This window comes from Orcinus orca, chromosome 13 (genome assembly GCF_937001465.1).
Source record: "Orcinus orca chromosome 13, mOrcOrc1.1, whole genome shotgun sequence".
Classification (NCBI taxonomy): Eukaryota; Metazoa; Chordata; class Mammalia; order Artiodactyla; family Delphinidae; genus Orcinus; species Orcinus orca.
The window spans coordinates 6,401,894-6,418,857 of record NC_064571.1 but is presented as its reverse complement, the minus strand read 5'-3'; the positions used below and the strand labels follow the sequence as shown (position 1 = coordinate 6,418,857).

The 16,964-nt window shown below is 45.4% G+C and overlaps 1 protein-coding gene across 2 annotated transcripts in view; it reads right to left on the bottom strand.

Moving 5' to 3' along the window:
- The window catches only part of LONRF2 (LON peptidase N-terminal domain and ring finger 2), an 86,333-nt gene that overhangs the window by 51,452 nt on the left and 17,917 nt on the right, over positions 1-16,964 (bottom strand). For both annotated transcript variants that reach the window (XM_049696072.1, XM_004277749.3), the window contains exons 3-11: positions 15,322-15,444; positions 13,012-13,173; positions 12,295-12,496; positions 10,970-11,069; positions 10,603-10,717; positions 9,513-9,634; positions 7,976-8,134; positions 3,714-3,876; positions 2,330-2,479 (exon numbers count right to left, since the gene is read on the bottom strand). In XM_049696072.1, the coding sequence (XP_049552029.1) occupies positions 2,330-2,479; positions 3,714-3,876; positions 7,976-8,134; positions 9,513-9,634; positions 10,603-10,717; positions 10,970-11,069; positions 12,295-12,496; positions 13,012-13,173; positions 15,322-15,444 (1,296 nt within the window). The remainder of the gene's footprint in view (positions 1-2,329; positions 2,480-3,713; positions 3,877-7,975; positions 8,135-9,512; positions 9,635-10,602; positions 10,718-10,969; positions 11,070-12,294; positions 12,497-13,011; positions 13,174-15,321; positions 15,445-16,964) is intronic.

Below are 16,964 nucleotides of genomic sequence, written 5' to 3'. Positions count from 1 at the left end.
TACTGTCACGTCACACACTGAAATGTGGGGAAACTCACAAAAGGAAGAATGTGTCAAGAGAAGCATCTTCCACAGGGAAACGCTACGGATTAGTCACCCTTGTTCTCTCAAAGCTCTAGTTCAGAACATATGACCAGCCAGAAAAGGAGACTATAATTTTTACCTCTACCGTCCAATGTTCTGCTGCTGTTCTTTAAGTCTTAAATATGTTATATACAGCACAATGTTTATAAAGCACACAGTAGGTGTGCAAGTTTGAGTGTTACAGTAAGATAAACCTCATAATACAGTCAGTGACAAATGTACCTCTATATGAAACATCTATATATATGAGTTATTGTTAAATATATATATATAAGAAATTACTGTCAATTATATATTATGAATAGTTACTATTAATTATACATGTACATATATATGAACTAGTAAGCGACCTGAGAGCCTTTATTTCACATAACCAAGCAGCAGGCACTTCTGGAATGAGCTCTAAGCAAAAGTTGATCACAAAGTTGTTCTCAATAGTCCTGGTACTGGAACCAAGGCATCCAAGGCGCCCTGCTTCTAATGTCTTGACTTCAGAATCCAAACTGGGAACCAGGGAGGGTGGCTCTAGACTCACCAGAGCTCAGGGTGAGAGATCAGGAGTAACAGAGGCCAAAGTGCACAGGGCAGCCCACGTCACTGTGCGGAAGGCACCCGTCTCCTCTCCAAGGGAAGAAGGCCCACGTGTTGGACAAAACAGCCTTCTGTGTGATTCACACCCTCCCTTTCCCTCCTCATCTTACCGAGTGGGGAGAAACTGAGTAGCATGATTAATGGGAAGGGCCTGGGCATAAAAATCTCTCCCACAAAGGACCTAAAATCCTCTGTGGCAGGAAGACTAATGGTCTCCCGAAGGCGTTGACCCCCCAGTTCCTGAAGCCCGTGGCTACGGCAGCTTACACGGCAGAAGGGACACTGCGGATGTGAGTGAGTCAGGGACCTGCAGATGGAGCGCTTATGCTGGATCTCCCCCACCTCGGTGGGCTCAGCCTCATCGCAAGGGTCTTTCCAGCAGGGAGCTGTTCTGGGCTGTGATCAGGGGCAGATGAGTCTACGGAAGAGGGGTCAGAGGTGCAAGCTGCCGGCCTGGAAGACGGACAAACGGGTGAGAGGCAAGGAACACCGCAAGCCTTTCGGGGCCAGAAAAGGCCAGGAAATGGATTCTCCTTTAGAGCCTCCAAGAAGGAAGAAAGTCTTGCCATCACCTTGGTCATAGCCTGGTGAGACCTGTGTCGGATCTCTGACCTCCAGAACTGTACAATCATAAATTTCTGTTGTTTTTAAGCCACTCCCATCATGCAATGTGTTACAATTAGAGATTAATTGGGGTTAATAAGCAAAAACTCCTAGAAAAAAGAATGATTCATACCTCAATCAAGTTAGTCTAATCACCTTGCTTTCTGAATCCAGGCTACAGAACAGAGGAGGAGGGGTTATAACAGAGTGGAGGGTGAGAAAGGACTCGGAGGTGAGCTGAGGCTGAAAGCACTGTCTTGGGTTTGGAAAAGACAGAACTCAAGTGGGGGTAAAAGACAGAAGCCCCCAAGAGACAGAAAAAGAACATAAAAATGGATGGAAAAGATACAAAAGACATTTCATCTGACCGTAAACCTGCTGAGACCTGGCCCTGCCCCCCTTTCTCCAGGATAGGTGAGCGGGCACAGTAGGACGAACTATACACTCTCAGTCACAAGCGCACAGCATCCCCACCTGGGCCACCCAAATGCGGAGAAGTGGAGTCATCTGCACTTACAAATGCTTCACAGACCTGAAACCCGTTCATCACTTAAAGAACCAGTGTCACTGAGAGCAGTCCTGGGAGCAGGGAGAAAGCCCACGATGATGGGATCGAGGGCTAGGAAAGTTTCCGATTTAACGAGAGTTGGGGATTTTCTCTTCATTTATCCAACGCCTGTTCATTGGGTGCAGGGCAATCTTACATGCAAAACATAAAGTGTTCCTGCCCATATACTAAAATGACTACTAAATCTTCCCATGTTGGTGGGAGAAGCACAAAAGCTGACAGCGATCAGAATAAACTGATTTCTGAGAGAAAAGAAATTACCTTCATGTAGTATTAATCAGAAAGCATGTATCGCTTTGCTCCAAAAGGCACACGCTACTATACCAGGGGCTTCTTTGGGCTGCTGATAAATGAACTGGTTCATAAGCGACCATAATGGAATAAACAGCATAGCAGGTACTGCCAAGTTTTCCCCAGCGTAATGTGTCTTAGCACATTACGGCAGGAAATAACAGCATGACAAAAGAAGAAAGGACAGGATACCTGAGGCTCAGGTTCTCTGTCGGGCATTAACCCAAAGTGGCTTAAGATCTGTTCTTTCATGTGATCCTGAAGTGAAGCAAACCAGGACACAGACTGCTGATAAACTGACTCATGCAGGGCGGTGAGCTCTTCGTACTCTGCACCTTCCACCTGACCAAGGAGAAGAGACAACCTTTCAACAGTTCGTTATCACTCACGTGTCCATCACACAGTGACTGCGGCCACGTCTGCTGAGCGGATTCCTGGCATCTAACACGTCAGTAATTCATCAGTGTTTTATAAACAAGATATATGCTCAACATAGAAATCTTCACTTTTTTTACACAGTGGAGCTCTCTCTACCCTGTCTGTCCGTCTGTAACATCCAGATGTTTCTCTTAATATAAGCACGGACCCGACGTTATCATGAATCATTTGTAATGAGTACCTGCAATCCTATATCGGACATGTGCCATGATTTACTCAACCATTCACGTAAGATACATTTTAAAATAATACAAGTAATATACGTATTTACGCAAAAGTGGTTTTGCGTGTGTGTGTGAGAGAAGGGGCTGTCATTTCCTCAGGATAGTTTCTCAGCAGCAGAATTACCAAGTCAAAGAGTTATAACATTTTAAAAATTATATTCCACGTCACCACATTATATTCCAATAGACATGTTACAGCGACAGTGCATTCACGGCCTGAGCCTGACGCCAGGGGGAGGCCCTTAGGCTTCAGACGGATGCGCCCTGCTGCCCGGGGCCCCTCTCACTGCCCAGCAAGGCTCAGTCCTAGGTAGGGACACCTAGGAACAGGTGAGCAGGAACAGCTCTGGGCTGAGGACCAGGGGACCCAGGTTTGTTCTGGCTCCATCATTGCCTCTTGTGTGGAAGCTTCGGCCAGTTGCTCAGCTGCTTTAGGAGAGAATTTTCCCAACTGTAAAATGGGAATAAAGCACTAAGGTCCTTCCTGATTATAAAACAACAGCATTTATGAAAATTGAGGTAAACTGAGGAATCAGATTATAACACACATGACCATTCTCAATTTGATTTATATAATACAAATCAAATATTCATATGTAGTGGAGAGTTTTCTTTTAAAAAAAACTAAAATTATTTCATGTGGTAGCTATTTAAGCTACCATTTTAAAATATATACATACACCCCCAAAAGTCATCATCCACAATGATAGTCAATAAACCCTCTATCAGCATAGAAGAGGGACCCTGAGAGCCACTGCACTCAGTCTTCTTCACGCTCAGCTCCCTGGGCCTCAGACCTCAGAGCTCACCTCGCTGCACTCTGCCCTCTGCCCCACAAGGCCCGGTGCCCACAGATGACCAGAAACAGCGGCTGGCAAGGGGACAGAGCTGGCACCGTGGGTGTGACTACTCACCTTTTCATCTTCCAGATACTCAATATCTGCCGTGTTGTAGCCGTCTCTGTGACGGTGGCTCAAAACCCGGAAGCGGCTAATCCCGACGGCATCCACGACGGAGCTGCCGTCGGGGAACGTCCTGACGTCCTTGATCTCCAGCATGCAGCCGTACTCTGAGATCCTGGCAGGACAGGCGGGAGAAACAACCCTGACTTTAAAAATGCAGGAGGGTCTTCAGTTCTCCCCAGATGCAATCCTGGGTCTTAAAGGAATAAAAAGCCAAATGAAACAAACAGCATCTCCATGCCAGAGCAGCAAGGTTATTTCCTCCAAGAGACCAGCAGCCGATGAGAAACACACTGATGTGCGACGTGGCAAGAGAAGGGCCGGCGGGGACGGGGTACTTGTGCCTCAGCCCTTCTAACCAGTGGGGTGGGGACAGGTGGACCTGAAATGTGGCCCCCCAGCCCTCTTGGCCGGGGCACTAGAGCACTGTCCCCACCCCCCGCCCCTCAGACTCTGCTCCCCTCCCCCATGCTGTTTCCCTCCCCAACAAACTGCCGCAGAAAGGCATCTACAAGCACCGTCTTTGGGACTTCCCTGGTGGCGCAGTAGCTGAGAATCCGCCTGCCAATGCAGGGAGCACGGGTTCAGGCCCTGGTCCGGGAAGATCCCACATGCCGTGGAGCAACTAAGCCCGTGCGCCACAACTACTGAGCCTGTGCTCTAGAGCCCGTGAGCCACAACTACTGAGCCCACGTGCCACAACTACTGAAGCCTGTGTACCACAACTACTGAGCCCACGTACCACAACTACTGAAGCCCGTGTGCCTAGAGCCCACACTCCACAGGAGAAGCCACCGCAATGAGAAGCCCACGCACTGCAACGAAGAGTGGGCCCCGCTCTCTGCAACTAGAGAAAGCCCACGTGCAGCAATGAAGACCCAACACAGCCAAAAATAAATAAATATTTTTTTTTTAAAAAAAGCACTGTCTTCATCTCCCTGTCTCCCCATCACACCTCAAGACCCCGCTGTTCTACCGATACGAGCCCAGTGGAGTCACACGTGAGGCTGGCACACCCCAGCTGACCTGTCGCTGACCCAGCACTCTCGCCCTCCCTGACCGGTCCCTCCCTTCACTACCTGCATCCTCCACGTGTCCCCACCACACTGGGGCTGCCCGGGACACTGTATCCTCACTCCAAAGCTCTCCTGCGTGACCCTACCCACAGTCACGGTTCCCACTGTCCCCCACATCCTGATGGTATCGATCGTGCCTACGATGTGTCAAGCATTACACAGAGTGATTTATCATACGTATTCATCCAAGCCTCACAGAAACATGGAGGCTCAGGAAAATTAAACTGATCTAGGCCACAGGAAGATTCAGAGCCGACATCTGAACCCAAGGGTATCTGATGCTAAAGTGGATGAACAACTTCACTACACACCTCCGAACTAATGCTGAGGGAGGACTCCCAAGTTACACACCTGCATAGAGTTATCACACCTCTGCCTGGATCACCAATAAAGCGCCCTCCTTCCTAAGGGTCTGTCTTACCCACAGCTGCAGTGTGCATGCAGCCGCCTGAAGAGCCTCTTCAAAGGAGGCCTCGGTGCCCCAGCTCACATGTCAGCTCCTCCAAAGTCGGTCTCAGCCACAAAACCTGTTCCTGCGATAAACATCTCACCTGGTCTGTGGCCAGGAACTTGGCTGCCAACTCTGCAGCATCCAGGGGATCGAGGCTCTCATGTTTGCCCACATGAGGCCATTAGAAATTTGTCCAAAAAATCAGCTGAATTCTCCCCCTCTCCTGCGCTTGGCCATGGGTGATCCAGGGCTCCTGTCTGCTCTCTCCCTGGAGGACCTGTCTCTCCTCGGTTACCCTGAGCAACCTGCCCTTTGACGGGTTCGGGAAACAGGTTCAGTAGCTTACCTGTAGTAAATCTTTTCTGAATGTTCCATATTCCCAGTGGAAGTGGAACTTATGAAACTGTTTTTTCACTCTGCTTATGCTCATTGTGATGAATCAACTCTTAACAATTCAAATGTGTTCATCTCTTTCTCTACGCTAATGCTCTCGGCATGTTGTGTAAGAAAAGAATCTCTCCCTGTTGCCAATTGTAAAGATAGTCCCCAATATTCTCTCTTAAATGTTTTAATATTTTGTTTTTCACATCTCACATTGGGAATGTAAATGTGCTACTTTTTGTTTATAGTATAAGGCAGAGAAAAGATTTTTTTTTCCCATTTGGACTACCCACTAATTGTCTGAGTATCTTTTATTGAGGAGTTTTGCCTTTTCTCACAAAATTACATATAAATTTGGAGTCCAGATATGAGTGGATCTGCTTATCTCTATAGTCTGTTTCAATGGTCTACTTACTCGGACTTGTAAGTTTATTGCAGGGATGTTTTCCCATCTTTCTCAGCTGGTTTTTCAAAACTACCAGGTCTTGGTCTTTAACATAATGATTCTAAAATCAGCTTGAGCAGTTCCATGAAAAACCCTCCTGTGATGCTGACCAGATCTACGTTGGATTTATAGACCAACTGGGGTAAAAAGAACATCTCTCAGCCATAAAAAGAAACGAAATTGAGTTATCTGTAGTGAGGTGAATGGACCTAGAGTCTGTCATACAGAGGGAAATAAGTCAGAAAGAGAAAAACAAATACCGTATGCTAACACATATAGATGGAATCTAAGGAAAAAAATGTCATGAAGAACCTAGGGGTAAGACAGGAATAAAGACACAGACTTACTAGAGAATGGACTTGAGGACATGGGGGGGGGAAGGGTAAGCTGGAACAAAGCGAGAGAGAGGCATGGACATATATACACTACCAAACGTACAACAGATAGCTAGTGGGAAGCAGCCGCATAGCACAGGGAGATCAGCTCAGTGCTTTGTGACCGCCTGGAGGGGTGGGATAGGGAGGGTGGGAGGGAGGGAGACGCAAGAGGGAAGAGATATGGGAACATATGTATATGTATAACTGATTCACTTTGTTATAAAGCAGAAACTAACACACCATTGTAAAGCAATTATACTCCAATAAAGATAAAAAAAAAAATCTCTCTATGACACTGAGTCTATGTACCCATGAACACAGTATCTCTGTCCATTCTTGAATATCTTTCAATAAAGTTGTAGAATTTTCTCCATAAATGTTCTACATACATCTTTAGAAAGATATGTTCCTAGGTATATACGGTGGAAACTAGCAGATAGCCCTAAACATCAATTCTCCCCTAACTCCTGGGCAACTGGATGGACTACATTTCCCAGCCTCCTCTGCTGGAGGTGTGAGCAGCAGTGACTGCTATGGGCCCCTTTTCTCCAGGATCCCCTACAAGCACCAGGGCCTCTTCCACCAGCTAGAACTTGGATGTAATGACCTCATCAGGACCACGCAGTAATGACAAAGCCCTAGAGGATCAGGAAGCCAGGACGTGGGCAGAACCCGGGGTCCCCAGAGCAGTCTTTGGAGGGGAGCTGCCTGCTGATTTGGAACATCTTCCCTAGAAAAATGATGCAAAACAAAAAGAGATAGAAAACCAAGCAGGGCTTCCCTGGTGGCGCAGTGGTTGAGAATCTGCCTGCTAATGCAGGGGACACAGGTTCGAGCCCTGGTCTGGGAGGATCCCACATGCCACGGAGCAACTAGGCCCATGAGCCACAACTACAGAGCCTGCACGTCTGGAGCCTGTGCTCCGCGACAAGAGAGGCCGCGACAGTCAGAGGCCCGCGCACCGCAATGAAGAGTGGCCCCCGCTTGCCACAACTAGAGAAAGGCCTCGCGCAGAAACGAAGACCCAACACAGCCAAAATAAATTAATTTAAAAAAACAAAACAAAACAAGCACCATGGGTTTTTACAAGACTGAAAGTTTTCTGGCTGTGTGGATAAAGGTTTCGTGGAGGATGTAACAATTTTTTTAGACCTAAAAAGTTGGACCAGATTTGTTTGTATAATGGTGAGCTAGAAGAGAAGTACAGACAGAGGGAAGCATGGAGGCATGAAAACATGAACTTTTTTTAGAGGAGGGCGAATAATGTGGCAATGGACTAGTAGGTATGATGTTCCAAAGGAAGGAATAGGAGATGAGGCTAGAAACGAAGGGTGGGACCACATCATGGATGGCCCTGAACTTATACTTTGTTACGTAACAGGAGACACTAGAGGTTTTCAACATCACCTTAAGCTGTTCTTCAAGAAAAATGACAACTGATACACTTAATTAGAACCCTTTCTTTGAACACTGGTAATTCTTACCCTGCGTGCTCTGCAGATAAACACATGCCAAACCGTTTGGTGCCAGTTTCCACGCATCTTCTTATCATAAGCCGATAGCGGGGCTCAAAGACGTGGAGCGGACAGGACACGGTGGGGAAGGCCATGGCACACACGAAGATGGGCACATCCCTGGTCAGACTGCGGGGTGAGGGAAATGTGAACTTAGAGGTGGAGCTGTTAGAAACAGAAGGGAGTGAGAGTCGCTGTGAAACAGCAGAAGCTAGGCAACCTCAGCTCTCTCACTTACAAACCCCTGAGGTTTGCCTCAGGCTTAGGTGGGAAAAGAAAGCCAAGGGCCGCAGCTTGAGAAAGTTCTCAGCTGAGCCACGTTCCCTGCCAAGCCCTCTTATTTAATCTGAGGAGACCACGCTTATGATCACTATAAAAACATTCTGATGACCTTGAGGACACTGTGCTACGTGAAATAAGTCAGCCAGAGAAAGACAAACACCACTGGAGGGGCTCATTTATATGTGGGATCTAAAAACAAACAAAACCAAGCTCACAGATACAGAGAACAGACAGGGTTACCAGAGGAGGGGGCAGGTGAAATGGGTGAAGGGGGCCAAACAGCACAAGGTTCCAGTCATGAAATGAATAAGTCCTAGGGATGTAAGGTGCAGCATGGCGACTATCGTTAATAACACTGTGCTGCGTATTTAAAAGTCGCTCAGGGCTTCCCTGGTGGCGCAGTGGTGGAGAGTCCGCCTGCCGATGCAGGGGACGCGGGTTCGTGCCCCGGTCCGGGAGGATCCCACATGCCACGGAGCGGCTGGGCCCGTGAGCCACGGCCGCTGAGCCTGCGCGTCCGGAGCCTGTGCTCCGCAAAGGGAGAGGCCACAACAGTGAGAGGCCCGCGTACCGCAAAGAAAAAAAAAAAAAAAAAGTTGCTAAGAGAGTAGATCTTCAAAAGCCCTCATCACAAGAAAAAAATTTTTGTAACTATGTCCGGAGACATGTTAACTAGACTTATTGTGGTGATCATTTCACAATATACACAAATATCAACTCATTATGTTGTACACCTGAAACTAATACAATGTGAGATGTCAATTATATCTCAAGAAAAGTAAATAAGAAAAAAATTCTGATGAAAGCCGTCAAAGGTAATGAGTTCTAAATAAAAAAAGAGAAGAACGATAAGGTCTCAATACTTATGGGTCACTACAACACAACATTTTAATCACTTTAAAAGAGAAAAAATAACTGTCAAGCCTATTTTCAGTGGTAATCCCTTTTTCCCTTCTATGTCCTGTGCCTTTTCAATTCTGAAAAATTCAGCATTGCTTATTTAGATACAGAAAGCAACCATATAATATTGTCAAAACACACTTTTGAAATATTTCTTACAAACTTTTTCAATTAAATTCATATAAACTCTTTGCAATTAATTTTTTTGGAGGCTAATTTCTCTGCCAAAGGCAGGGGGAAAAAATGAGATAAAGTCGTGAAATTAACAAGGATTTTCTTCTTTAGCCTGAACTCAACACCAAGCACCTGGAGCACGGAGACTTACTTTGAAAGCTCCGTCATTTCTTCATCATAAATTCTCTTTCTGTCAGACAGTTCGTCTGACAAATATCGAAATATTAATTCTTCAGCCAGAGTAGTTATATGAAAATTTCTGCTTGCCAACAACTGGAACAAAAGAAAAAGTTAAATAATACCACATGGTAATTAATTCTTAAGGACAAAGAGCTCTCTTCCTAGTCAAGGGTCAACAAGGAGGTGGGGGGAGGGGAGTCGTCTCAGAAGACGAAAGGGACTGAGGTGAGAGCAGGGGGGTCGGCCCTGAGAGGGAGAGAAAGGGAGGGGGAGGGGAGGGGGAGGGGAAGTCCCCGGACGCCCCCGCCTCCATGAGAGAAGCAAAGAAAGGGTTCCCTTGGAGCAAGGAAGAGGCAATTCCCATTTTGCTGGTGTATACCCTTTCCATGAGTATCATAATGTCAGGGAGGGTGAGTAGCAGGTGGTGGGAGAGAAGAGAGATGAAAGAACCACCTGGAGAGTGAAAAGCTGAGGCTACCAGAGAAGCACAGTAAGGATGACTAATAAGGACTTCCCTGGTGGCGCAATGTCTAAGAATCCGCCTGCCAATACGGGTTCGAGCCCTGGTCCGGGAAGATCCCACATGCCGTGGAGCAGCTAAGCCCGTGCATCACAACTACTGAAGCCCGTGTGCCTAGAGCCCGTGCTCCGCAACAAGAGACGCCACTGCAATAAGAAGCCCGTGCACCACCACCACAACGAAGAGTAGCCCCCGCTCACCACAACTAGAGAAAGCCTGTGCTCAGCAACAAAGACCCAATGCAGCCCAAAACAAATAAATCAGTAATTTATTAAAAAAAAAAAAGAATGACTAATAAGGTTTTGGGTCTCAGATTTAAGATTATGAATTTAAAGTGAAATTGAATCTTCCCTATTTTGTGGGTTTACTGTGGCACTGCGATGCTACTTATACAGATGCACACAAAAGGCAAAGAGTTGACTTGACCTGGACTGGGAAAGGGCATTGAGGGTCTGAGGAATTAAAGCTGGATGTGAAGGGGAAGTAGGTTGAGACCGAATAAAAAAGTGCTAGGAATTGTCAGTTCCCAAGAAATACTTACTTCTGAGAGTTTTTCTTTGCACAAAGGACAATGTGGGGCATGGTCCAGGCAGCGCTCGAGGCATTTTAGGCAAAACATGTGTCCACAGGGCGTAGTGACAGGCTCAAAGAGCAACCTGGAGAAGACATCTGGGTTTTCAGCAAGAAATGTCCAGAAGACGTTTTCAAATAACCTTTTTATAAGAATTCTAGAAATCACTTATATCCATTTTCCATTTACAACTTCCTTAATCTTATTTTTAGAAAATAAATAAATTGTTATTGAGATATACGTAATTTCTCTAACAATAAAAAGCCCGTTATGTTTGGGATACAAAATTCAGAAAGGCTGAATTCTTCACAGTTGCGTAGATTCTATGTCATCCTACCTCATGCAAAGGGCACACTCAAAATCAGCCACATCTATCAGGAGCTCTGCACTTTCTCCTACGTTAGAGCTCACGTTCCTTTGGGGTGAGGAATCAGCCTCTGAAAAAGTTAAATGCTATAATTAACACTTGCACATCTGGGTAAGAGCATGTGATAACTGTATCTCCTCTGGGTAAAGTATGTTACACCAATGTAACAAACCATGCTGGATGGGATTAGCAGTCCAGCTGTCCCTCCGTATCGCCGTGGGGACTGGCTCCAGGATCCCCACAGATACCAAGACCCCTGACGCTGCAGTCCCTTACGTAAAATGGTGTGGTATTTGCATATAACCTAAGCACATCTTCCCACGTACAGGCATCGCCCAGAGATATTGCGGGGTCAGTTCCAGTACACTGAAATCAAGCGAATATTGCAATAAACTGCATCACACAAATTTATTTTTGGTTTCTCAGTGCATATAAAAGTTATGTTTATGCTATACTGTAGTCCATTAAGTGTGCAACAGCATTATGTCTAAAAAAAAGTACATGCGTTAATTGAAAATAATTTATCGCCAAATGTGCTAACCATCTTCTGACAGCACAGGTTTGCCACAAACCTTCGATTTGTTAAAAAAAAAAAAAAAATCTGCAAAGCACAATAAAACGAGGTGTGCCTGTGCGTTAAATCATCTCTAGGTTACTTATAACACTTACAGTAACATATGTAAATGCTATGTGTTGATGACTCATCCCTACACAGGGCCAAAGAAAGTGTTGCTTTTGGCACTTTCTGGAATTTTTTTTTTCTGAATATTTTTGATCCGTGGTTGGTTGAATCCGCAGATACTGAGGGCTGACTGTATACAGCCATAATTTAACTGTAAAGCATGAATAAAAGTGCAAGTTATACCTAAATTTTCTCTGCTATTTTTGACTATGAAGTCCTTGTAGGGGTAAACATTTAAACTGTCCTACAATCTTGAAGGTGATATGTTCATTTCATTATCAATTTTAAACCACCTATATAAAATGTTTCTGAAGTATACTGAGTATCAGCCAACATTCTATCACTCTAGGGTCACACACTCAGTGACAAAATAGCCTTACTGGGCTTCCCTGGTGGCACAGTGGTTGGGAGTCCGCCTGCCGATGCAGGGGACGCGGGTTCGTGGCCCGGTCCGGGAAGATCCCACATGCCACGGAGCAGCTGGGCCCGTGAGCCATGGCCGCTGAGCCTGCGCGTCCGGAGCCTGTGCTCCGCAACGGGAGAGGCCACAACGGTGAGAGGCCCGCGTACCACAAAAAAAAAAAAAAAAAAAAAAAAAAGTAGCCTTACTGACCTTTCTTGGGAATTTTTCCAGGGCCGTTCACATCGTGCGCATCCTCCAAATCATTCGGAAACCGTCTCTTTAAACCAGTGCTCAGCGCCGCTGGAAGAAAACTTTCTAACACTTCCTTATCCTCCTCACAGTGTAGGCCCAGTATAAAATATAACACCGAAGAACTGGTATTTCTAAATACATCCTGTTTCTCAGATGGATTCTGGTTAAGTAGGAAAAGAGAATCCTGAATATTAAAGAAATCATAGCATCAGAGAAAAAAAAATCATGCAGTAGCCTTTCTTAGAAATCTCTGGAAAAAAAGAGAGCATATACGCTTCCCTCATAATTGGTTTCATCTATTAACTTCTAAGATGAACTTTACACTTTTCATCGTAAAATATAAGGATAATTTCCTCCGGAAACAGATCAACTGAACACCACTCTTCATACATTCAAACCATCCCTCTGCTCTTTTTTCTCCAAGACAAAATAATATCAAGTCTCCTGATGTTGTGGGTTGTTTGGAGATGTTCTAAAAGTTTCTTTCAATCTGCAGTGATTTTCATTACTTCCATCAAATTCCTTTAAAAGTGTCAATTCTCAGGCTGAGAAGCCAGAACTGGTCTTAAGAAGTACTTGTAGCTAACATAACGCAACCGTGTGAGTAACTTGTAAATGTTCAAAATTACATAAAGCTTAATCAACATAATATTGACAAACACGTGCACTTCCCACCTTAGAACTCCCTGCACTGCCACCTCCCTCCACAGGAGGCTGGCTGTTTATGTGGTTCTGACACTGCGCCGTTAATCTTGTGTTCAACATTCTGCTTTGGATGGAAGATGTTAAATTCTGAGGCACGTTTTCTGAAGCAGGGAAAAACACCTCACACATTACCTGTAAAATTGCCAAGACGGAAAAATATATATTTTAAGACACTTTTGAAAAATACATCACATACCTGAAAGACTCAGAGGAAACTCTGAAGCCAAACAGGCCTAAGACATTGACAAGAATAACTACCCTATTCCAACTGCCAATGTTTTAAAAATTTAAGTGTGTCTGAAACCACAGTCAACATCTTAAGCATCTGAGCCCCCAGTTCCTGTCCATCTTACTCGTACCAATTACAAAATACGAGCACTACAGTCTCTTTGAGTTTGGTCCTTACACAGCTGCTACAGAAAATCTCCCCTAAATGTCTCAGGGGTAGGAGAGAACCATGGGGTGTTATCGGTTGCAGGGGGTCCCAGACTGAACCTGAGCTGTGATGACCCACAGGATTAAGATAGTTCTAGAGGGCTGCTTAATTTACAAGAGAACCGGAAGAGTCAACCAGTAAGAACTTTAAAGGAAGAGAAGGTGAAGGGACACAGTTCTGGTTCACCAGCTTTTGGTGGCGGTGGGAAGTGCCGGCCAGTCCCTCGATGGTCCTGCAGAAACTCATGGACTCAGCTGAATCCGAGGGCTTAAGAGAGGCGTAGAGGAGTCACTGAAACCTCAACGAAGAACACAGCCACTGCGCTGCAGGTGACAGATGAGCGCACCAGAACCCACGACCTCTGCGGCAGTGAGGGTCAGCACCCCAGCAGGGACGGCAGTGTCCTCGGCACTGGCCCTGAGGGGTCAGCAGAGCTGCAGGAGGCTGCCAGGGAGGGTACCACATCGCATGGGCATCAGGAGGCTGGCACTGTTTGGCGCCATCCGTGACAGAAGATACCTAGCACCCGTACCATGCTGGAGGGAAAACATCATGTCTGCATGCAAAAGCGCCAGACAGGCAAGAATCCACAAGACCTGAATCCTGGTCCTGGGACCTTCCTGAATCCGCTGAACGTCGCTGAGCTCGGGCTCAACTTCTCGTGATGCTGTTGTGAGGATCAGTTGGGGTAACACATGTTTTACGATTCTTCTGAAAGTTGCAGGTGAGACAAAGCAGGCAGGAATCGTTCAAAACAGCCAGCTCAAGATTCAATATTATTTTGACAAGTGGAAACAGTGATCAAAACCAATGAGTGACAACTTAACAGGACCAACAAAGACCAGTCAACTACACAAGAATAGGATAAAAAATAGTGCCAGGAAGTTCTCATTACAAAAGAAACATCTGGCTCTTCTGGCCAATTACAGTTCTAACAGAAGCCAACAGTGTGATGGGAGGCTAAAAATAAACTCCCAGTGAACACAGGGAAGATACACGTTCACCGCCTGCAGCCACTGCATGTAGGGGCTAAAGTTCGGGGTATACAGCAAGGCAGCCAGAGGAGGAAACCTGACAACCCCGTTCTACGGGGAGAGGATGTTAGGTTCAAAGAACGAGTTAAGGCGAAGATGATAGCTCTTCTCTAATATCTAAGGCGGTTTAAATTAAGGAAGAAAAACTTCTCTCTTGCTCCAGAGACTAAAACTCAACTGTAGCGTGGAAATTACAGGGTCAGTGTACCGTACAAGTTGAAAATAAACAGTGTTAAAATATGGAAACGTTGATGTAAAAGCAAGAACTCCTTGTCATCGGAAATGCTAAGACTGTGTACCTACTGTACAGGCCTTTGTATAGGGCAGGTCCCCACATCAAGTGTGACTCGATGACCTCCAATAAGACTGGGTTAAAGATTTGCATAAAAGAGCAGGTGCTTCTGCTCCATGTTGGTGAAGCTCTGCTGAAAATTTCAAGTCAACCTATGTAGCTGAATTGATAATTTTGCATGAATCATGACGTCTCTTACAGGGCTTCTGCACAAACTAGTCCTTGAATTACAAACTCCAGGATAAACCACTTCGCCTCCCCAGCTGCACACATCTACCCTGCCTCAGGAATACGTGTCACTACTTCAGCAGAATTGAGGTATGTGTACACTGTCTCATGAAACATGCGGCATCATCAAATGCATGAACTCATCATTATCACTGTGTGTTTTAAATCACACTGTCATGAATAATTCAGAACTACATTTCTTGTTCATTTTACACGTAGCAGCTACTCAGCATGGACACAAAGACTGAAGATAAGACTTCAAGAGGAAAGTCACTGAAAGGAAATCACACCTTCTGCACTTCTTTCTTCACTGAGTTACATTCAGGATTCAAAGCCAGGCAGTAGAGAAACTCCTTCAACACTTCCTTACTTCTTCCCAGTCCGGAAAGAGCCAGAGCTTTCACGTGATGTCCCTGGATTCATCCAAAGATATACATTTGAAAAAACAGTGTGATGATATACTCATGTACAAACAGCCCTGAAATTAAAAAAAAAAAATCACTGGAACTGTTTTATTTGCACATTAAGTAGAATAAACACAACCCCACCGAGGATGGCTCTAGCTCTACTGCCTTCGAAACCGGGCAAACCTGAATGTCCCACAAGTGCAACACACAATCAGAACACAGGAGTCCATACCTGGAATGTGAGCCCAAAGCAGTTCCAAGGGACATGCTGAGAGAGAACTGACTGTCTACCACCCTCCACTCACCCAGTAATCACAGGTCACTACCATGTTCCTGTCTTCAAGGAGCTTACAGTCTCGTGGGAGCACACAGACAGGACAGACATAACTAACACAAAGTGTAATATACAAAGTCCCACAACAGAAATGAACAAAACGCAATATGGGTCAATATTTTCCAACAGCATTTTGTTTTTGCTTTATGGATGCAATGCAGCAACGAAGACCCAATGCAGCCAAAAATAAAAATAAATTGATTTAAGAAAAGGGAGGGCATACTTGTCTTGCTCCTGACCACTGAGAAAAGGTTTTTAACTTTTCACCACTGAACATGATTTTGGCTGTGAGCTTGTCATATATAGCCTTTATCACGCTGAGGTTCATTCCTTCTATACTTAATTCGTTGAGAGTTTATATCATAAAAGGGGGCTGAATTTTGTCAGATGCCTTTTCTGCATCTATTAAGATGACCAGGGTTTCCCTGGTGGCGCAGTGGTTGAGAGTCCGCCTGCCGATGCAGGGGACACGGGTTCGTGCCCCGGTCCGGGAAGATCCCACATGCCACGGAGCGGCTGGGCCCGTGAGCCATGGCCGCTGCGCCTGCGCGTCCGGAGCCTGTGCTCCACAACGGGAGAGGCCACAACAGTGAGAGGCCCACGTACCACAAAAAAAAAAAAAAAGATGACCCTATAATTTTTATCCTCCATTCTGTTAATGTGGGGTATCACACTGACTGATCTGCATATGTTGAACCATCCCTGCACCGTAAGGATAAATCCCACTGGATCCCGTTGCAGTGATCCTTCACTGTGCTCTTTCATTTGGTTTGCTGGTATTTTGTCGAGAATTTTTGCATCTACATTCATTAGAGATAACTGGCCTATACTTTTCTTCTCTTGCAGTGGCCTTGTCTAGCTTCAGTATCGGGGTAATGCTAACCTCATAAAACGACGTTGGAAGTGCTCCATCCTCCCTCAATTTTTGGAAGAGTCTGGTGAGGATTGGCATTAATTCTTCTTTAAATTGATAGAATAGATTGATATCAATTTAGATTGATAGAATTCATCAGTGAAGCCACCTGGCTCTGGGATTTTCTGTTCTGGGAGATTTTCCATTACTGGTTCAATCCCCTTGATTGTTATTGGTCTGTCCAGATTTTCTAATTACTTCTTGATTCAAGACTTGGTAGGCTGTATGTTTCTAGGAATTTACCTATTTCTTCTAAATTATCTAATTTGTTGGTTTATA